The 23,520-nt window shown below is 39.5% G+C and overlaps 1 protein-coding gene across 2 annotated transcripts in view; it reads left to right on the top strand.

Moving 5' to 3' along the window:
* The window catches only part of spon1a (spondin 1a), a 208,559-nt gene that overhangs the window by 169,217 nt on the left and 15,822 nt on the right, over positions 1-23,520 (top strand). For both annotated transcript variants that reach the window (XM_065270017.2, XM_065270016.2), the window contains 5 exons: positions 3,971-4,172; positions 6,430-6,570; positions 6,935-7,010; positions 7,457-7,639; positions 16,898-17,068. In XM_065270017.2, the coding sequence (XP_065126089.2) occupies positions 3,971-4,172; positions 6,430-6,570; positions 6,935-7,010; positions 7,457-7,639; positions 16,898-17,068 (773 nt within the window). The remainder of the gene's footprint in view (positions 1-3,970; positions 4,173-6,429; positions 6,571-6,934; positions 7,011-7,456; positions 7,640-16,897; positions 17,069-23,520) is intronic.

Below are 23,520 nucleotides of genomic sequence, written 5' to 3'. Positions count from 1 at the left end.
TTTGCGCTTCAGTTTTCTTTGCGCTTCACTTTGTGGCACTGTTTTGACGTCTGGGCGGACTCATGGGATTGGGGCACATCTCGCCCGCATCATCGCCCGCAAATTGCATCATCAATTTGAGTCGAAGAATGTGGTGGAGCTGAATCAGAAAACATATGCAATATGTGTAAATTATTGTTTTCTTTTAGTTCACTAGTATTAAAATGGCATTTAGTTAAAGGGAACATATCATAAAAATCTGACTTTTATAACTTTTTATCTGACATGTTTAAGTGCTATAATTGTGTCCCAAGTAGGGCTGAAACGATTCATCGAGTTACTCGATTAACTCGATTCAAAAAATTCCTTGAGGAAAATATTCACACACACGCATGCATGCACCCTCGGCTCTATCACGCGAGTCAGAACCAATCGCGCAATGCATCACATATGCTTAAACTTTTATGTAGCCACGCATCAATAATTTCAGTTTACATTCACTGTATACACCCGGACGTGATGTCGTGACGCGTTTTTTCAAACGGATGCTTCACCTCATATGCACCGCAATGCAAGTGATGAAAGCCAAATGCAGTGATCTATTGAAAAAGAATTTATGTATTTCTGCCGTATCCAAACTGCAATGAAGCAACTGCTCTTCCTCACGCACAGCACGCGTGCACGCGCGCACACACACATACAGGTTGTTACAATAGCAAATAGGCTCACCCCAGAAATTCTATATTATTTGTTAGTAGCCTAATGGTAAATGCTGCAGGTGTAGAAATCTACATAAACCAGAGATTTACTTTGATGTCAGGGCTAGATTACAGCATGAAACCTGTTGTGCATATTCATTAAATTGCTTAACTCTTTCACCGCCAGCGTTTTTTAAAAAAGTTGCCAGCCAGCGCCAGCGTTTTTTATGATTTTCACAAAAGTTTAATGTCTTCCAGAAAATGTTCTTCTTCAAATATATAAACATACAATATACCAAATGAAAGAACAGACCCTCTGCTTTCAAAAAAAAAAAAAAACGTTTCATCCTACCTTCAGTGGTTCTTTTGTAATCAGCTTTTGAATATGGGTAGGTTTCTGCAAAAACACCACACTTTGAGCAAAAAGCAGAGATAATTCCATTTTTGTGACGGACTTTTCATAGAGATCCCATTCATAGCGATCTTTAAAACAGACACGGACATGCAGCATAGCATTGCCATAGGGCAATACTTCCAGGTTTAAAAAGTTGCGGAATAATAGCGGATAATAGCGGTGGATAATAGCGGTATTGCGGAAAGACGGAAAAACTCGTCATTGGCGGGGAAGCGTTTTCTCTTGATTGACGAGATATCTTGTCAATGGCGGGGAAAGAGTTAATTGTTGGCACTGGCACTTATAAACATTAAATGGGTAAAAATGGCAATAAATAGGCTTAGTTTTCGGAGCCAAATGCCAATACATCTTTTTTTACAAATAAAAGCCAAATGCTTGATCACTTTACAGCCAAATCCTTTTTGTTTTTTACCCGATTAATCGATTAATTGATCAATTAGGTGCTAGATTAATCGATTACAAAAAGAATCGATAACTGCAGCCCTAGTCCCAAGTGCTTCTATCAACCTATAAAATGTAAAAAAAGAACAACCCGGTCACTTAGTTTTGGAAAATCATTCTCTGCAAGCATTTTTTTCTCCAAATTCTTTATTTTTCTTTGCAATATTTTATTTTTTGCAAATATATACAGCGCTGTTTTGACTCCATACATCTTTGAAATGTGGAGTAATGTTCTGTGTGTGCGCTGTGCTTCGCCATGCTACTCTGCGCTGATGAATCTGATGTCTGTGATCACCGCAGCAGCGCAGATCTGTTATTTTACATCCACATGACAGAAGTACATCCTAGTACATCCAAAAACAACTGATCTAACGCATATTAGTTATCTATTTTCACCCATTTACCCAGCAGATGTGCCGCCAAGCCTCTGGGAATGGATACATAATAGTCTTCATTGAATTTGGAATAATGCAACATGTTTTTTTACTAATACTTTCCCTATTTCTGTCCCTGTTTTCATCACTGGTGAAGCCACTCTTCTTATTCAAGCGTTAATTAAAAAAAGTTTTATATCAAAACTGTGAAGGGGTAAGATATGTCACCTACAGACCCAGAACAGAATAAACAGTCTACAGCCAAATGGTATTGTGCTGTGCTTCACTTACCCTCACTAAATATTGTGTATTATCAGAATAGAAAAGCCTTTCTCATTAAAATAATGATTATGTGTGTTTAATTATGCATAATTGATGTTTCTGCATGATGTTTAATTAAACAATTCCAGACCTATGCCACAATCAACAAACTGGATTATGTTTATGGCTTTTTGCCTTGCCTTGTTCTCTGACAGTTTATGTGTTGTTAATTTGTGCCTGGACTCTGACCATAATCCCTGTTTCACGTTTGGATCGGTTTTACAAAAGCACTTAATATTGTGTTGTAGATAGCATGGGCTACTTCTGATGATGTCTGAGTATTCTGTGCTGAGGACTTGAATTTTTATCATGTTAGACCTCTGTTACATCTGCCATATATCTAAAGTCATTAATCCATTTTAGGGCTGCATTTTAAAGGGATCATTTATGAAGTAAAGTGATATAAAACTGTAGCGCAGTTTGCAGGAAAATTTTTTAACAAACTAAGAACATCGAGAGAGAGAGAGAGGAGAGAGAGAGAGAGAGAGAGAGAGAGGAGAGAGAGAGAGTGTGCATAAGATGTATTATGATTACAGAATATCAGAGTAGTGGAAAATAAATGAATGCCACTTGGAGTCTTTAAAATCCCCTTCATCTTTTCTCTGTAAAATAACACTCTCTTTGTTAAATGTTACACCTTTCTTTACAAGTCTGCTGTTTTTGGGGCTGTGTTCTCATCTTAACCTTCAGGTGATGAAAATAATATAATGTACTTAAAGTGCTTAAAGAATATGAAGTCTTTATAGGTCCTTCTTAATCCGCATTGCACCGTGTGAGACATAAGGCTGCCACCTTAAGATAAATGGAAATTACATAGGAAAAGATGTTTTGTATTTGACAATTAAGTCAGCCCTAAAAAAAAAAATTGTGTTTAGGAATTAAGGTATAGATTTGAATTAAAATGACATGTTTTCTTTTTCTAGCAATTTGAAAATATAGATATAATATAAAGATATAAAATAATATTCACACATGCCTGAAGATCAGGGGTATGCAACATCGATCATGGACAGCCACAGTCCTGCATGCAGTTCAGCTCCTGCTCTGATCAAACACACACAAACATGCTAATCATAGTCTAATGGGTCACTAGAAAGCTTAAGGTACACTCTTAGGCGCCTAAAAACGAGTGGAAAATCCTAGGACCATAAAATGCCTTTTAAGCATATAACAAGGTTTCCCATTTTTATTGAAAAGGTTGTCATCTAGACACTTCCCTTAATTCATGTGGTTTTAGGCTGTTGGGTGCTAATAATTCACCAAGCAAACCATGTTTTCTCATTTCAAATGAACATTTACATTTAAAGTTAGTTTTTTTAGCTTTTCTTTCTGTCCATAAGCTGTTCCATCAACTTATCAGTTTAAACCATCAAAATGGCAGCACTAACACTATATTAGTTCCAGTTCCACTGCTTTAAAATAGAAATATTATATTATAGTTATTTATGCACATTTCAATAATGAAATAAAAATGTAAATTAATAAATAAAATTTGATTATAAATAATATCATAATGAATACATATGTAAAAGTCATCATCTTTTTAGAGCAAAAATACATTTCTTACTTCTGTCTTTGTTTGCTTTTGGGCTGAAACTTTATCTGAATATGCCTCTTCACTTTCTTTTTGACTGAGCAGGTTTCTTGACATTCACCCATCTGTCCTTGTTTTCATTCTGCTGCTTTTGTTTTGTGGCATCAGGTATGTAAATCTGATCTCATGGTTATTCTCTGTCCCGCAGGCGAGCGGCACCCTCGGCTGAGTTCTCGGTGGACCGCACACGTCACCTGATGTCTTTTCTGACTATGTTGGGTCCCAGTCCTGACTGGAATGTGGGTTTGTCCTCGGAAGACCTCTGCACCAGAGAATGTGGTTGGGTCCAAAAGGTTGTCCAGGATTTAATCCCATGGGACGCGGGGACAGACAGCGGGGTCACGTATGAGGTCAGCACTCATGAGAGAAGATCTTTTTATTTTCCATTATAAAAAAATCTTAGACTTTTTTATATAGTTTCATACTTTTGGGTATTCTTGTCAATATCATTAAACAAGGTTTGACAAACCAAAAACTAAAGGTAGGGTTATGATTGAAACACATACAGTTGTATTTACACATTGCACAGAAACATTTACAAAGCAAGCCTCAATAATTGAGTTTTGAATTAATTTATAAAATGAAAAGCAATTCATTTGGCAGTGTTCTGGAAAACAATACAGTCACAAATACAGCTTGAGTCTGCCATCTACTGGTGTGTCTGTGAATGTTAAATCTGTTTCGGCAGTCTCGCTTTTAAGCAAACTGATAATCAAAATCACTTCAAGTGAGGATCCTTGGGCTTATGTTATATACACATTAAGAGCCGTGAGCTGCTTACAGGTAGAAACTCAAACATCAACGGTGACTTCCTGTTGACAATATAAAGCATTTCCATAAAGGTGTGAACAGTGATTCACCAAAAATAGCAAATGTATGACTTAAAAAAAGAGAAAAGGTCTCATGTTGCGTTTTGTGGAAGAAAGTTTTGGATCAACATGAGAGCTATCATCTTTTATGTTGTACGTTCAGTTTTATGTTGAACATTCCTTTAAACTTGGATGGTCCAATTATACCCTTGTATTTCTGACTGTATGCCACCTCTCTTTAGGGGTGGGTTTGTGTATGTAATTTGTATTGCTCCTACGGCTGTGTATTTTATTCGACATCTTTCAATGACCTTGCTGTTGTTTACTGTGGAGCTGATGTTTCCTCTGAGCCTGAGGGTTCACTGTAGTGCTCTCATTGTTGTGTAATGTCAGTTAAACTCTAAGAATCAGAAAAAATTATACACCACTAGTTTACCAAGATATACAAAATGACATTTTTCATCCCAAACTTTTTTCTCTCATTCTGCTCTTTTCCATATAATAAATGAGGATTGGGCAAAAAAGTTTAGTATATTTTAGGTCAACTCGTGATCACTCACATCTACTTTTGTTCAGAAATTTCCTCACCCAGTCTTCCTTACTCTTCATTTGTCTTTAATGTGGACGTTTTTTTTATGGATGGACATAAGTTTTGTCCAATATCTCATTGCAATTTGTATGTATTTTACAAGGTGGCTAATTTGTAATAATTTGTAATACATTTTTATATGATTTGCTTTTGCCCTGTGCTCTTGGATTTAGGGGTGGGGTTTCGTTATTTATTTGTTTTTTAAAAATATGTTTTTGAACGATTCACTTTGTACAAATTCATATAAATTGTCCAACTCGTAAAACACGTAAGAATTCTCATGAGATTAGGCTGGTTTTTATAATACTAAAATTTCAGTCTGTTCCTCACACAAAGCTGTCATCGGACTTCAGAACCCATGCCAATTGGACTTTTGGTCCATTATTATTATTTAAAGGTCGGGTGCGTGATTTTTGAAAAACACTTTGGAAAAGGAAGTCGGGCCGAGTACCAAAACACACTTGTAGCCAATAAGCAGTAAAGGGCCGTTCACATTATAACGATAACTATAAAAAAATAGAAAAAATTGAAACAATTTTGAAAATCGTTTTATATTAGAGACAAAAGCGGAGTTCACACCATAAAGATACAACGAAGGATATCGTTGGGATAACTCTGAGCGTTTTTCCCCACCTGATGAACGATAAATCATTGACATCCAATTAAATCTAATCTATAACATAACATTACATCAGTTATCCAGCGCTGATGCAGTTGCTGTGAAATTCACTACGTAATGCTTTTTCCTCCCACACTGACTACCCAAAAGGTAAAATATTAACTTAGATTACACAAACTAGATTCACTGTTTAGATTTACACGAAACGCAGCGCGTTGAGGACATCTGCTGGTTACCTGCTGTGTAAATGCAACAAGAACAGCATATTTACATATTCAGTGACATGTAAACAATTGGGAAAAAAAAATATTATTATTATTATTAAGTTAATGTCAAGTATTTGTGCGAGTGCCCCGCACGTGAGCGAATTAGCATAAAGTTATCGTTATAATGTGGACGCTAATATAGTTTTTGTTATAGTTAACTTTATAGTTATATGTGAACAGCCCTTAAGGGGCGTGGCTCAAATGTTAACATTGGCTTTTGTAGATCATGCACCCAGCCTTTAAGTAAACATTGTGTTTGCATAAAGTTTTTGCATAAAATGATTTCATATTATGCAGTATGCTTATTTTTTTTATGTGCCACAGTCCCCGAATAATCCAACGAATCCTCAGGAGAAGATTCGTCCTCTCACCAGTTTAGACCATCCTGACAGCCCCTTCTATGACCCAGAGGGGGGCGCCATCACTCCTGTGGCAAGGGTCGTTGTGGAGAGAATTGCCCGCAAGGTCTGTTCGTCTTTACGTCTTAAAATAATTCAGTTTCAACGAAAGATGCGCTTAGATTTTATTACTGTGCAAAACAGCATTGCATTATTCATGTCATAAAAGTTAGTGTTAAAACAGCTCAGCAACAACAGATTATGTATATTTATGAAGCCATGTCACAGCAATGCCCTAGAAGTATTGAAAGTCATACACTTTCAGTTGCCAGAAAGTTCATTTAAATGAGACTGTATGGAAATTAGGAGGTTATTTTTACCCTTCTGCTGTTTTCAATCAGATCAGAAATCCCATCACTGTGTGGTATAATAAACCTGAATGAGGGACATCATTTAAACTTGGTTTGAGTTGTTTTCTGTTGTCTGTATAGGGTGAGCAGTGCAACATTGTGCCTGATAATGTGGATGACATTGTGGCTGACATCGCCCAGGAAGAGAAAGAAGAAGGTTTGTGTTTATTATCTTTTCATCATTTCTCAAATCCTCAAATCCAAGAAAAGCTATTGCCATTTTTTTTAGGCTATGAAAGCTTCAAGTAAACCCATTTAAGCCAATAGCAAGACAAGACAATAAATTAAAGCCTTTATGAGGTTATAATCGTGTCTCAGATGTTCTTCCAAAAATTGAAATATCCTTTTAGCCAAATAATGACAAAGTTGTGTGCATTTTTAGACTTTTAAAAAAATCGTTTCTCTTTGCAATGTAGAGATTTACCCACTGCATACTTTCACACAAGCAAATGTGTCCCTGTTGCTGTTCACTTTTATTTTGTAATTGAATTATTTTTCTATATTTGAGCAATTGCTTTATGTTGTTACGGCCTACATTGTATACAGACTAAAATGCACTCATTTCATGAATACAGTATTACAGTGCTGTCTTAATTTTATCAGATGATACTCCAGAGACATGCATCTACTCCAACTGGTCTCCGTGGTCAGCATGCAGCTCCTCGACTTGTGAAAAAGGGAAGAGGATGAGGCAGAGGATGCTTAAGGCACAGCTGGATCTCAGCGTACCGTGTCCTCACACACAGGACTTTGAGCCCTGCATGGGGCCCGGCTGCAGTGATGAAGGTTAGTAACACATTCATCATATCGGTCACCCAATGAAAATAAAGATCATGTGCTTCCTATTGTCCATGTACTTTTCATTAGCAATTTTCATTGACAAGCCTAACATTTATGTTGTATTTCATGTCAATGTTTATTACTAGTGTAGTTTATTAGCTGTCCAAACTGAAAACAACTTGCGCTGACATATCTTAAAATACACCAGTGCCCTTGATTTTGTCTCAAAATGCACACAAGTTATGTTTTTAGTAAGGCATGTTTGTTAAAAGTAGTTATATTTCCTAATTAAACTAAGGTCTAGTCTTGGCTAGAGCTAATCCCTGCCCAGGAAACCACCCCTATATGCCTTAATAATCTCATATATCAAAAATGTTTGTTGCAGGATTGTTGTAGACAAATATCTGACAAAGTAAAAATACGGCACAATGTTAATATAAAGACATTTTCCTTATTGGCTTTTTGGAGATCTTTAACCTACACTCTTAGAAAAAAAAGGTTCAAAGGTTGTCTTTGGGATGGTACCCTTTAAAATAGTCCTAATATGTATAATTTGGGTACAGATATGTACATTTAAGGTACCATTACAGTATGTACCCCTAAGGGACCATTATGGACCTTTTAGGTACAAACGTGTCCTTTTTGAAGTTGTCAGTGGTTCATAAGATGATTAAGAAAGTGTAAGTAAATGATTAATAAACCATTTAAAGTACAATCATGTATGTTACTATTAAGACATATAGTAATATGTACTATATTAACTGGATTCTTATTGCAATTCATGATAATTTACTAATTCATATAAAAATACAATTATTTCCGGAGCGGAGCCTTGAGCGGTGCAGTAATATTACCATCAAAGCGCCTCTCTAAAAATTCCGCTCGCTCAGCACCGCTCGTTGAACCCAGAACGCCCTTTGATAATTTGCTAGTTCGAGAATCTGTAAAAATGTCTAGCAATAAGTTATGGATTTCAAGCCTTATACATAAATGTAAAGTAAAAATCAAAGTTAAAATTGGACAGGAAGAAAACATTGAAAGGAAGTGCGGAGAGACGGTAAAAGTTATTCAGTTATTCAAAAGTTTTTCAAAGCAAATATTCATCCTGGAATCTGAAACGGCACATTGCAAGAAAGCACAAGGATGTGCTACGAAAACATGGTAATAATGCATCAAAAGGTAAGCTAGTTACATACCATTTGATGATAAATAAATAGCTACACATGTAAGGTAAAATGCTTGTGTTGAATGGAGCCATAAATCCGATCATGATGACATGCGGACAAAATCATGGCCACGAATTATCTTTTATGCTACATTATGGACACTTCTTTTTCTTATTTAGTCTAAAGTATGGCCATAAATATAAAATTCGTTCCCAATATTCAACAGTTTGTTCCTTGGAATTAATTATTATAATATTAATTATTATTACTTCAAATTATGAATTAGCCTAGTGAAACATGTGGATGTTGTGGAAACAAATTGTTAATTTGAATTATATCCGGAGCTCTGTATCAAACTGGATCTTAGCTAACAAACAACTATATGTAAACACAGAAAAACACACTACAAAAGTTACTACATCATTTTAAAATATTATTAAAAAAAAACTTAACCGAACCATTAAGCAGACATATAATTTAGATGTAGGCAACAGTAAATAATAATAATAATAATAATAATAATAATAATAAATAATTATTCTTCTAAATATCAATTAAGCGTCATTAATAATAAAAATAATAATACAAATATTACAAAACGTCATGCAATTATTAATGTGTCTTTAATCCCGCTCTTTAACTCCCAAATAAAACAATTTTGTTTCTTTCCACTTCCCTGGTTTCTCCTCTTTGCCGTCTTCCATGTGTCAATGTCGTAAAATGAGGGCGTGGGGGATGTGGAGACTTGAATTTATATGGGTGTGTTATTCTAATGGCGATCGTTTTCAGCCGCGGCATTTATGAAGGGCAGGTATTGCTTACACCTGAATTTCAGAGGTACGCACAGCTTCATAAATCAGGCGGTGAAAGGAGTGTAAGCATAATCTTACGCCAACATATACGCCCGTTTCTACGCAAGAATGATAAATGAGGGCCATTGTGCTTGCTGGGTGAGTGCTCATAGGAACTAGATCTAATTAAGCACAGCAATCAACTCGAAGATACAAAATGTCATTATATCCTTTTTTCATAAATGTAAAGATCTTAAGCTGGTATGACATAATTGTTCAAGTAGGACCTTGGACAAAAATTTATATTCTTATCCACTTGTGACATAATGAATGTCATCTCCGGGTCCAAGCCTCTACTCGCTTTATATGAGACTACAATCTCAACAGCTGTTTATGAGAGCTTTTTATTCAATCACACATTAAATATAGTTTTATACATTTGTGGTGTAAACTTTATTCTACAAGCTCAAAAGCATCCCGGACACCAATAGTTTAAAGGGCACCTATTATGCAAATCCACTTTTACAAGGTGTTTGGACATAATGTGTTTTGGCAGTGTGTGAACAAAACCACCCTACAGTGAAAATAAAATCCACTTGCTCTTTGTTTTTGTCTCATTAGCCATGCCGTTTTGATTCTCTTATCAATGTGAGGTCACATTGATAAAGCCCCGCCCACTAACATTGCATTACCATAGTTTCCATCCTCAGCGAGTTGTATCTGTCCACTAGATACTATTGTCTCAGACTGTATTAATCAGATCTATTTAAACTGAAAGCGCTCACTGTCTGTTTGCAAGGAAGTGAGAAGCTGTAGCTCATTTACATTTAAAAGTACAGATGTTAAAACATCACATTTTTACTCCCACCCACATAGGGGCTTTTTAGACATGCTATAATAAATCATCTGTGGGGTATTTTGAGCTGAAACTTCCCAGACACATTATTGGCACACCTGAGACTTATATTACATCTTGTATAAAGGCCATAATAGGTGCCATTTAACAGTCAGTGGTCATCTGGGATTGGCAAGGATAGATTCACAATGTTTCTGTATTTTTTGAGTGTATTTGCATTTGAATGGTTTGTTGTTTGTTTAAGGCATCTGATAAAGTGTTTAGAACCAGAAGTTGCGGCGTGTGACGTCAGACTTAAGAAGCCGTTCAGATTTCTGAGTAAAGAAACGCTTAGGTTACTCACGTAACCCCGGTTCCCTGAAATAACGGGAACGAAGCATTGCGTCAGTTAGCTGACGCTATGGGGGAAACTCCTGTTTACTCCGTGACTGAAGCCTATTGGTTAACGTCTGTACAAAGTACAGACCAATGACGTTTGAACCCGCGCGCGGGAGGAACGCGTCCCTATATAAGCGCGGTTCAATCGTCAGGAGCTCATTATTATTCGACTGAAGTGCGCAGCCGAATAACACTCGCTGCGTAGACGTTTGTAGCACGGCAAGAGACGCAATGCTTCGTTCCCGTTATTTCAGGGAACCGGAGTTACGTGAGTAACCTAAGCGTTCCCTTTCAATGTGGTTCACTTCGCATTGCGTCAGTTAGCTGACGCTATGGGGGAACGTAATCCCATCACGCCGTGCATACACAACGTACTGAAGTGCCTTACCGGAGAGACACTGCGTGTGGCCCTATACCCGGCATATTCACAGCTTTAAAAGCAAATGTGTAAGCACCATATAAATTGTTGACGCGCACACGGTGGGGTTTTAAACGCACCGGGGGCACATAACATAGCACAAGACGGCGAGGTACCGAGCGCGCCGCGGCTGTGCGAGATAAGTAAATTCAGAGTCACGTTGGTGAGCTCGCTGAGCGCACCGTGGTGTACACATAAAACGCATGAGCGTGCATGATTGAGCCGAGAGAACCTGCGCTCGTAGGGCAGGGACGTCTAAGCTGTACAATCTGACAACGTAGACGGCGAAGACCAGCCGGCCGCGTAGCAGATATCAAATATAGATATAGATACCCCTGTAGACCAAGTTCATGAAGAAGCCAAACTCGCACAGAGTGGGCTCTATATAGGACATAGCTCATAGAGGGGCGTGAGCCAGTGCGATGGTTTCAACGATCCATCTAAATAACCACTGTTAGCAACAGACATACGTAGTGAGTGATCTGCGAAGCTCACGAACGGCCGATCTGACTATAATATGCGGCAGAACGGTTCGTAGCGTGGGATTATACAGATACCACAATAGTGTGAACCCAGGTGCACCCTCGAGCGCATCGGGATGCATATAGGTAGTATTATAGTGCACAGATCGGTGAGCTTTCCAAGCGCGCCGTAAATGTGTATTGACTATAAATTGCACGGGCACAGGTGAACACTTGAATACATCGTGAATGCATATAGATGAATCAGAGTGTTATAATGCACAGGCCGGCAAGATTCTCGAGCGCGCCGTCATGTGTTCTGATAATAAATTGTGCGCACACGGGTGAACTCTCCAGTGCACCGTGAATGCGTATAGATAAATCAGTGCACAGAACGCGCCGTGAATGTGTACAGATATGATTGATGAACGTAACGGTGGGCACCCAACGCACCGTGAACGTACACAGATGAACAACAATGTATGTGTCACAAAGCATAACACAGCTGTGTATACAGGTGAGCTTTCCCAAGCGCATCTTATTGTATACCAAAATGTTATAGCGTGTACATGTGAGCTTCTCTAAGCGCACGGTGGACGCATATAATTAAAAACCATATCGTGCATACAGGTGAGCTAATGGGCGCACCTTTAATGCAACAAACCTCAGTAGTGCGCGAAGCAGGGATGTCGAAGCTGTAAACTGACAACGTGGATGGCGGGGACCAGCCGGCCGTGTCACAATTGTCAAATGAGAAACCTCTAAGACCATGCCCATGCTCTAAGACAAGTGAGCATAATTGTCACGGGAGGTGATAACGTCAACGATCCATAAATAGCCTGTATTGACAGGTGCTCTAGTGAGTGATCTGTGACGCAGATGAACAGCTGATCGTCTGATGTACGTCAGACGTATGTGTCATACAGGACCTTGGACAGTTCCAGAGCGCTGTGCCTCGGGCACCGTCCGCATCTGAGAAATGACAGGCTTATGAATAAAGTGAATGGCCAGCCGTAAAAGCATGGTTCGCTGTTACCGCCGCCGTCCGCATCTGAGAGATGACAGGCTTGGGAATTAAATGAATGGTCGGTCGTAAAAGCGTGGTTCGCTGTTATCACGGCCACATAGATATAGGTAGGGGAGAGAGCCGCCGTGCCTCTGTAGTGAGGAGAAAAGTGTTCCACCGGCGATTCGCGGGGGGTTTTGACTTTCAAATGTCACTAGACAGAATGGATCAGACTTTGCATAAGGACGCCTCGTGAAAGGGGTCCTAGCAGCTTGTGTCAATGTGTCATAAGGCACGTAATGTAGGTCGTGTCCCACGGATGCCATCTCCGCACGCCCATCGTAATGGGTTAATATTGGTAGTTTAAGCATGAGATGCGTATCACTCTGATTGAACATAGCTTATAAAGCGATGCAATGAGTTTATAAAGGAGATGACTCGTCAGCTTGTTCAGGGGGCGAGATCTCAGTCTGGTTCGGTAAATAATGAAACCACCGTAGATTGCCCGACCGCATTATTACAATTACACGGTCGAGAGTGCTGCAGTGCTAAATCATCCTCTTAATGTACCGTATTCACAGTACAAGGTGATTTATATGAGACAAACGGCGTTCCACGCGCCGAAGGCTGATTGCCGTCGTAAAGCGTGTTCAACCCACAGCAAATGCTTGGCTAGCTCGTAATGACAGCACTTCATGCAGCCGTGTGTAACTTAAGCAAGCTTCCCGGCCGTCAGCTCGGGGCGGGACCTTTGCTTAGTCAAACTGAAGTGGACTTATGAACAGAATGCCACGATATTAAGCTTTCTGACGCTCGTTAGAGGGGTACGTGTGCCCGTCTTAAACGAGATGCCGCGCGCGTCTGACTGTGCGCGCGCTTTAAGCTTTGAAACTTATTGTGGCGGGTAGCAAGCTCACTTGAGGTTGATATTACCCTAATATCTCCGAGTATTGGAGCGGAGGTGTGAGCGTCTTCGGATCCGCTAATATAAATCAGCTATATGGCCGAAAAACGTCATAAACCGCTTGGCTGTAAGCCTTTGAGTGGCCGTCCGGAGAGGGCGCGATTCAAACGCTTGGAGCCATGCAAAAGTCTGAGGCTGTCCTTCCTCTAGGAAGAGAGAATAACAGCCGTAAGACCGTGCTCGTTTGCGCCATCAGCATCGTAGCGGAGAAACTGAGGTGGGCTGCGAGCGAATTTGGCAGAAAGGTGTTAGAGACACCGTACAGTCGTGGGGTGTCAATACACAGTATATGGCCAAACCGGGGTTTTTCCGGCTAGCGTTGATAGAATTATGGACAGCGGGCCGTGTGTGCGTATTACTGATTGCTTGTCAGTAAGGCGATAAAGTGTTTAGAGACACCGTACAACCGTGGGTGTCAATACACAGTATAGTAAGCACGGAAATTATTTAGGAAACTATAGTGAGGTCGCATAGCCGACAGTATTACACAGTATGTTTGGATAAACAGCACACAGAAAACATTACAGGGCAGTCCAGCCGAGGCGCGACATAACCCCTTTTCTCCCAGACAGTTTCGTTCTCTGTTGATGCAGCTGTGCTGCAGAGACCAGAGCTCAGCCGTTCAGGTGCACAAGCCTCAGTAGTGACGGTGACCGAACGGCTCACGGAGCAGGGTAGTATGTCTAGGTGGTTTAATGTCAGACTGAACCCATCGCAGAGAGGAAGTCTGCCGTGAGGCCCGCGGTTTTGCCGTTTATTAAAAGGGCAGAAAAACCGGGTATATATATATAAGAATGTACCAATATTCAGCGCACTGATATAGGACGGGACTGAATAAAGGGAGGTATTCGGGCCTCAGTATATTATAAACAAATTCGTTCTGCCTCTGATTCCGTCTAAACCAGAGAGAAATTACCAGGCAGACGAAGAATGAGCTATCTGAAGTGAGATTGGCTCAGGCCAGTAAAGCTCTATAAAAAGTGTTTTAGCGCTCCAATAGAGGCGTGTCCGCCTTATCGAGCAGACGAATGAGATCGTGCCGCTCCAGGAGGGGAGGGGCATGAAGCTCTCTTATAATGAGTGTTCTTGGTGCTCCAATAGCGGCGAATCGGCCCTATCGAGCAGACGAATGAGATCGCGCCGCTCCAGGAGGGGAGGGGCATGAAGCTCTGTAATCGTTGAACACTGGACAGCTGCATTTAGAGGCAGCGAGCCGTAATACCGCGTGCTAGCTAAGCCGTTAAGAGACCTCACCACTGTGGGGAAAGGAGCGAGGGACTCCGCGAGCGTGGAGCACGAGTGGCTGTGCTATGACAGAGACAGGGGCAGACCGCCCGTGTTTGCTTGTCGTATGCATCTATCCAGGTCTACGGTTCCCCGCTTGTTCATCTCAACAAGAGAGGAACGGCAGAGGGGAGCAGCAACACAGACAGAACAGCCATGCGTCGTGACGGTATCACCCGATGCACTCGGGGGATTAATATATGTGCCAGAGATCTCGCCACTGAATGTGAGAGGAGCGAAGGGACTCTGTAAGCATGAACGGTTGCGGTGTGACAGAACACAGGGGGGGTTAGTCCGTGTGTGCTTGTCTATGCATCCATCTAGTCTCATGGCTCGCCGTGTGTTCATCCCGGCGAGAGAGGAACAGCAGGGGGAGCACGAAACATGGATAAGACAACCAAAGCATAAGCGCGGTCCCGGCGTGGGAGGTGCCAGACCGGTAACGCGCTTGGAGGAAATTCATAGCAGAGAGGCTCACCGAGCCGCTGTGCTGGACGCTATTACAACAGCGCCTGCTCTTTTAGCTTATAGCTTTATATTAAAAATATTGATCTTACCGGGCGGCCGCAGGGGAGACCTCGTCAGGCGTGTCCGCTGCACAGGGCTCGTACCACGGCAAACGAAGGCTTTCTTCGGTTCTCGGCCGGAAAGCGGCAGGGGAAGACGCTAGACCTGGACTCTGCTATCTTCGGTTCTCAGCCGGAAAACGGCAGGGGAAGACGCTAGGCCTGGACTCCGCTGCAGGGCTTTTGTCAACGGCGAGGTAAGGCTTCTTCTTTTCTTCGGAGCAGCGAGAGGTTCGCGCTGAAGGAGAAAATAATGAGCTCCTGACGATTGAACCGCGCTTATATAGGGACGCGTTCCTCCCGCGCGCGGGTTCAAACGTCATTGGTCTGTACTTTGTACAGACGTTAACCAATAGGCTTCAGTCACGGAGTAAACAGGAGTTTCCCCCATAGCGTCAGCTAACTGACGCAATGCGAAGTGAACCGTATTGAAAGGGAACTAAACACAATGTTTCATGTTGACCTTGCCTCAGCTCTATAAAGATAACTTAGACAACCTGTAATTATTCAAACTATAAATAAAGGTTAATGCAGACACAGAAAAACATGTGATGCAAGGATCTTACTGAATTAGACTTCTGTTGTTGCTGTTACTGATTAGTGGGTGGACTTCCCTTAATGTTCAATGAGCTGTTAACAGCCATTATCAATGGCTTATCATGTGACAGAGATGATATAGAGGTGGCCTCCAGGATGTTGTGCTTGTCTATGGTTTTTATTAATGATTTGATAAGTTACGGTTCATCAAGCAGAACATATGCCTGCAATTTAAGAGAGGGGAAAGTCTGGGATTGAAATGCCCTGTTAATTATTCATCTCGGTCATCTGATGCTAACAGATTAGTTAATAACAGTAATTTATTATAACACAGTATATTATAGCCTGCAGAAATGGCTGGTGATAAAGCTGGGATGTAAAAAATCCTAAATGTATCTTTCACAGAGTAGAATAGAGATTGTTAATGGGAATGTTTTATCATTTGCACATTAAAATCTAATTAAGTAAATAACCTGAAGTAAATTAAAGTCCACATTCTCCACATAAAATACAAATGATACGAGAAATTTGAACAAACAAACCAACTTTGGGTGGCATCTTTTTTCTGGAAAATTACCAACTAGACATTGCTAAAGTTGTTGTGTACCTGGCTTAGTGCTCAGATCATCTTAAACCAGCAACAAATTATCCACTGTTACATAAACCATCTTTTCTATCCTGAGCTTGCATGACAAATTTTGACCTTAGGCCATTAACATAAACAATCAAATCAACAAAATCTCTCAGCATAACCAAAACTATTTTCCTGCATGGATAGTGATAAATTTGTGAATAAGGACATTGTATGAATAATTGAGTCAACATTGATCTCCACAGATGCTTCCACATGCATGATGTCTGAATGGATCACATGGTCGCCCTGCAGTGTTTCGTGTGGTGCAGGTGTGCGATCCAGGGAGCGTTATGTCAAACAGTTTCCTGACGATGGTTTTGCCTGCACACATTCAACAGAAGAGACGGAGCCCTGCACTGTCAATGATGACTGCTGTAGGTATCTTGTGGGACACACTCGTTTTTTATATGCTTAGCAAGTTATCCAGTTTGACATTTTTACTACACTATTTGGTTTTCAGTCATTCATCACCATTAATCTGCACCATTAAACTGCAGAGAGAGAGAGAGAGAGAGAGAGAGAGAGAGAGAGAGAGAGAGAGAGAGAGAGAGAGAGAGAGAGAGAGAGAGAGAGAGAGAGAGATTGATTGATTGAAAAAGTTCATTTATTAACAATTCAACATTTCAAAATATTAAAATGTCTACATCAGACTTACACACTCCAGAAAAAATTAAAAATATAAAACCAATTTTTCATCAACATCAACATCACAAAGAACATTGGCAATAGTCCATGTGTCAACAAAGGCTTGCAAGTTATTTACCAATTTGTAGTAGGCATACTCTATTTTAAGCCGAGCTGTTAATAAGCCTACAAAAATATCATAAACCTCTTTTGACCCTTTGTTTTGAATTATATTCTTCCTTGAAAGCCATATAGAAAGTTTAGCCACTCCAAAGACAAAATTCATCAAAATGTGTTTTTGTTTCTTATTGACAGAGTACTTAGGTCCAAAAATAAACAAAGGAAAAGAAAAACATTCTTCCCAAAGCAAACACCATTGTTCCAATAAATTGAACAAAGATCCCAACCTATAGCAACCACAAAACAAATGAATCAAAGTTTCATTTTGTGAGCAAAATGGACAATCAATACTCTGATTAGGATCTATGTGGGCTACATGTTTGTTAGTAGCAATAGCCCCATGTATTATTCTCCATTGGAGATCACCAGTTCTTTTATCAATTGGTGGTTTATACAAAGATCTCCAACAGCCTTTTACGGACTGTTCAGGGCCAAAAAAATCAACCCACCTTGATGATTTCATTTCTTCCAGTGGTTTCATATGGAGTAACTTAACACATAAAATATATGTCTTTTTTTTGTCCAACTCTTCAAAAGCACCTAACTGTACATTAGAAAAGGAAAGAAAACTATTTTCTAAACCAAAGCATTCTTCGACAGTTGAGGAAATATCAAGCACTGGGAAAATATAATCGCAACCATCCTCCCACTGACAAAGTATATCATAGTCATTAGCAAAATGCTTTAGTGTCTGTGGTAGTGATTCATAAACTTCATCAACAAGTTTTTTAATCAATCTTTCAGATCTTATATTAGCCAAATGCCCCAATTCTGCAATAGATGAGTGCATAGCTTTAAGTACATGGCCAAGTTTTGTACATCCTGCCTCTCTCAATGCTACACGTATACTGGCAGACTTCAGGGATCTTGCACAAATAAAATCATTATAAAAAAGTGGTTCCTCAAATAACCACATCCCAGGTAACACATTTAAATCTCTAGAAACCTTCAAAATTTGCCATGCCTGTAAGACGGAATCATAAAAAGGTGTTAACCCACCGAAATCTACTTCTTCGGATTTTAGCAAGAAAAGTTGCCTACTATAGCCCAACCTCCCTACCTTCTGTAAGAGCAGCTTAGCAGTTTCATGCCATCTTAAACCACTTCCATATAAAAAACTCTGAGCAGCTTTCAATCTAAAAGCCACTATGCGTGAAGATAGATCAGTGAGACCCTGTCCCCCCTCACAAAGGGGGAGATAAAGTGCTACAGCTCTAATCCAATGATAACCCGACCAAAAAAAATTCAACATATTTCTTTGCAAACTTTGTACTAATGCTTTTGGTGGATTTAAAACCGTAAATTTATGCCATAACATGGAAGCAATTAAATTATTAAGGACTAAAACACGTCCTCTATACGACATTTGGGGCAATAACCATTTCCATTTGGCAATTCTTGCACTGGTCTTCTCTATTAAACCCTCCCAGTTCTTTTCAACATACTGCTGTGTGCCAAAGAAAATACCTAAAACTTTTAACCCATCATTTCTCCATTTCAAGCCACCAGGTAGACAGGGTATTAAAACCCTTTCCCAATTGCCAACTAGCAAAGCCTCACTTTTATCCCAATTGACCTTCGATGAAGAAGCGTTCTCATAAATTTTTAAAACCTTTACAATCTCATGTACATCATCATCATTTTTGATAAAAACATTAATATCATCAGCATATGCAGAAACAACCAGAGGAGAGTCAAACTTACAGCCAGGAAAATTAAAACCAGTCAAATTGTTTCTTAAAAAACATAAAAGGGGCTCAATAGCCAATGAATAAAGTTGCCCAGAAATAGGACAACCTTGTCTTATGCCCCTTTCAACTGCTATTGGGCGACTAAGCCCTCCTCCCACCTTCACCATACATGTAGCTTCATTATAAAGGAGGCTTACCCAGGCTATAAAACTCTCCCCAAACCCAAAAGCTTTTAAAACAGAGAACAAGAAATTATGATCAATTCTGTCGAAGGCCTTTTCTTGGTCAAGGGATAAAATCCCAACCTTTTGATCATACACTTTGCACACATCCAGAATATCCCTTGTTAAAAATAAGTTGTCCATTATAGATCGATCTGGGATACAGTAAGTCTGATCCATATGTACAAGCAAGCCTATATAAGGCTTCAGTCTATTGGACAAAGCCCTAGACAAAACTTTGTAGTCGGTGCATAAGAGAGCTACGGGTCTCCAGTTCTTTAAGTTAGTTAAATCTCCTTTTTTAGGAAGTAAAGCTAAAACTGCTCTTCTGCAGGAAGTGGGAAGTAGATTGTCTTTAAAGGAGCTCGCAAGAACTTCATGTAGATCATGTCCAATAAGTCCCCAAAAGTGCTTATAAAAATCAATACTAAGTCCATCAATTCCAGGAACACGCCCTGAATTCATCTGGTTGACGGCAATAGTAAGTTCTTCCAGAGTTATTTCTTTATCCAGCTCCGCTTGCTCAACTTTACTGAGCTTGGGAAGACCCTCCACCAGCTCCTGTACACAGCCTTCATCACATTGTTCCTTGCCATACAAGTCTGTATAAAAAGCCCTTGCACATCTCCTCATTTCCACTCCATCTGTTGTAATATTCCCATCAGGACATCTCAGACATGACATTCTCTGATCTCTCACAATGGATTTCTCCAAATCAAAGAAAAAAGTACTTGAGGCATCCATGTCTTTTAATTGAATAAACCTTGACCTCACAAGGGCACCTTTAACCCTTTCTTGTAGCATAGAACTCAATGCCATTCTTTTCTTTTGTAAATCTTTATTACTTTCAGCAGCTCCACCATTTAAAATGTGACTTTCAATTTGTTTTATAGACTCTTCAAGGTCATTTATGGCCCGTTTTAACATAACAGTAGAAAAAGAAGTATACTGCTGACAAAAAATTCTTATTTGAGTCTTGCCAACTTCCCACCATCTAGTTAGTGACTCAAAAGAATGTTTACTTTCCTTCCATTTCTCCCAAAAAATCTTAAAGCTCTCACAAAAAGCTACATCTTGGAGCAACTTATTGTTAAAATGCCATTGAGACTTATTAGCTTCATGATTTAAAAGTAAATTCACAACAATAAGATGATGATCTGAGAAGCCAACCGGTATAATTTTACTGTCAATTAGTTTTGATCTTAAATCTTGTGACAAGTAAATTCTATCCAATCTAGCTGCGCTCACTTTACCATCCAACATTTTTACCCATGTAAACTGTTTCACATTTAGATTTTTAATTCTCCATGCATCTATTAAATCAAATTGAAGTACTAAACTTTTTAAGTTTTTGCTAGATTGTAAATGTGGCTCCTCACTAATCCTATCAACATTAAAATCAATCGTACAATTATAATCACCACCAAAAATAAGATAATCACAATCATTTTTTTCTAAAAAGTTTTTTATATCATTAAAAAAATTAATCCTTTCAGCCCCAACATTAGGTGCATAGATATTTATGAAACAAAAAATGGAACCCTCTATATTAACTTTAGTCATTAAAGCTCGACCTTTAACTATATCACTAGAGCTTAAAATATTTATTTTTAATTGACTAGAGAACAAAATTGCAACCCCTCCACTAACTGAACTTCCATGGCTTAGAAAAAGTTGTCCTCCCCAAAATAAACCCCAATCAACTTCATCTTTCATTGTACTATGAGTTTCTTGCAAAAATAATACGTCAAGATTATTAATTTTAACTATCTCCTTTACCATTTCCCTCTTCTGTCTATCCCTCCCACCATTTATATTCAAAGAGCCCACTCTTAGACCTCCCATAGAAAAAAAGAGAAAGAGGGACAGACAGCCAAAAAGTAACCTCCAAGCGTTATTCATGATAAAGGTTGACATCATTTTATTTTTGTTAAAGCCTTTTTGCCCTTCCTAGTTATATTTAACTTAGCTGCTTTCTTCAAAGTTGTAACATGTTTTCTCAAACGGTATCTCTTCCTTTCATCCAATAAATCAAAACTGACCATCTTTTGCAATAATGTTGCTGACCTGATAAATTTGTCTGTGTCAGCAAAATAATCATCAACCTTCACAGACTGTCCAAATGTTTCATCCAGAAAATGATTTATATCCTCCAGAGAATACAAATCTCTCATCTTACTATATCCATCAACACTTTCTCCATCAGACTCATCCTGATCCATTTCATCCATATCACTTTCTACAAGACTACTCGCTTGACTATTTGACAAAAACAGCCCTTCCTTCTCCTTAGTTTCAAAATGAACATTCTGCTGCACAGATACACCCACTCTCAAGTTTTCACTTTCATCAATTTTACTCCCTGTATGTTCAACAGTTTCTGAAACCATGACATCAGAATCAACCGATGTTGACTGCTCTAGTCCCTCAGCTGCTACTTCATCTGTACTTTTTGCTGCTTCCACATTAGTTTCACTATGCACTTGTTCATCCTGCACAATAGAAACATTACTGGGAACTTCAGTTTCCTCTGATCTAACATTCAGTCGTCCAATGGGATGCTCTGCATTTTCAGCATGTTCTCTATGTGGGCAATTAAGACGCTTATGCCCCACATCACCACATTCAAAACATTTCATACTTCCTGAACTAGCAAAAACCATATAATGTCCACCATCATATTTTACCTTAAAGGAGATGTCCAAAGAATTTGTCGGATTATCCAAAAACATGAAAACTTGCCTCCGTAGTGAAATCACGTGTTTTAAACGCGCATCCTTACAACCGAGAGTCACCGTTTTAAATCCGCTCGCAAACTTACCAAATCTGCGTAGTTCTTTCTCAATCAAATCATTAGGGATAAAAGGTGGAACCCCTGATATAACTATTCTTGTGGATGGCACTGATAGTGGCGAAACTTGAATAAACAAATCATTTATGAAAACACCTCTTTCAATCAACTCATGAACTAGACGCTCCTCTTTCAAAAAAACAACCACCGCCTTGTTCATTCGGGATGCATAGGCTATACTATTATAACCAATCTGCTCACCAACTGCAAGCAAAGCCGATTCCATCGTAACCCCGGGATCGGTAACAAACCGAATCCCGTGTCCGATGGACAGCGGCGGCGTCACAGAGGACGCCATTGCCCGCACAAGTTCAACAGGTATTCACTCAGCCCTTCGCTACCAAAAAAACTGAAAGATAGAGTAAATTATGTCTTACCTTTCTCATGTAAAACGCGAGAAAGCGTAGAAAAAAAAGATCACCCCAACAGTGTAACAAACTTTTCGCCACACGCTAGCTCTCCATTCACCACCACTCGCTCGCACCACCGGAAACCCGAGAGAGAGAGAGAGAGAGAGAGAGAGAGAGAGAGAGAGAGAGAGAGAGAGAGAGAGAGAGAGAGAGAGAGAGAGAGAGAGAGAGAGAGAGAGAGAGAGAGAGAAAGTCATTAAAGAAAGTCAAACTTTATATTTGGATCATTGGGATAATGAAAGTAAAAACCAAAGTAAACTAGAATGTTATCGGTCACTAAACAGAAAATACAGTCTGTCAGAATATCTCTCCACAGTAAGAGATGTAAAGCAGAGACGAATCCTCACTAAATACAGACTCAGTGATCACAGTCTGGCAATAGAGAAAGGCCGACATAGACAAACATGGCTCCCAAAAGAAGAGCGAATCTGTGTCCATTGTGACAGTGGTGAGATCGAGACAGAGACACACTTTCTCCTTTACTGTGGTAAATATAAAGAGCTTAGAGAAAAACACTTTGACAAAATCTCAAAGCTCATACCAGAGTTTCATAACTCTTCAGATTCAGATCAAATGAAGATGTTACTGGGGGAAGACAGACACCCATCAGTTGCTGCTAAACTCATTTATCAGTTACACACCATCAGAAATAATCTACAGCCCTGATCTTGTACAGTATTTTTATTTTACCTCTCATCTGCCCCCATAAATGTACATTTGTATACTTCATATGTTTATATTTCAAAGTCTACTTTATATTGTAAATATCCTCTGATTCTATTTTATTTTATTTGCAGTAGTACTTCATCCATCACCCAGCACCTTAGCTTAATTGCACCTTAATGTTTG

This window comes from Paramisgurnus dabryanus, chromosome 9 (genome assembly GCF_030506205.2).
Source record: "Paramisgurnus dabryanus chromosome 9, PD_genome_1.1, whole genome shotgun sequence".
In the NCBI taxonomy this organism is placed as follows: Eukaryota; Metazoa; Chordata; class Actinopteri; order Cypriniformes; family Cobitidae; genus Paramisgurnus; species Paramisgurnus dabryanus.
Note: the sequence above shows the minus strand (reverse complement) of the source record. Positions and strands in the feature narration are given on the sequence as shown.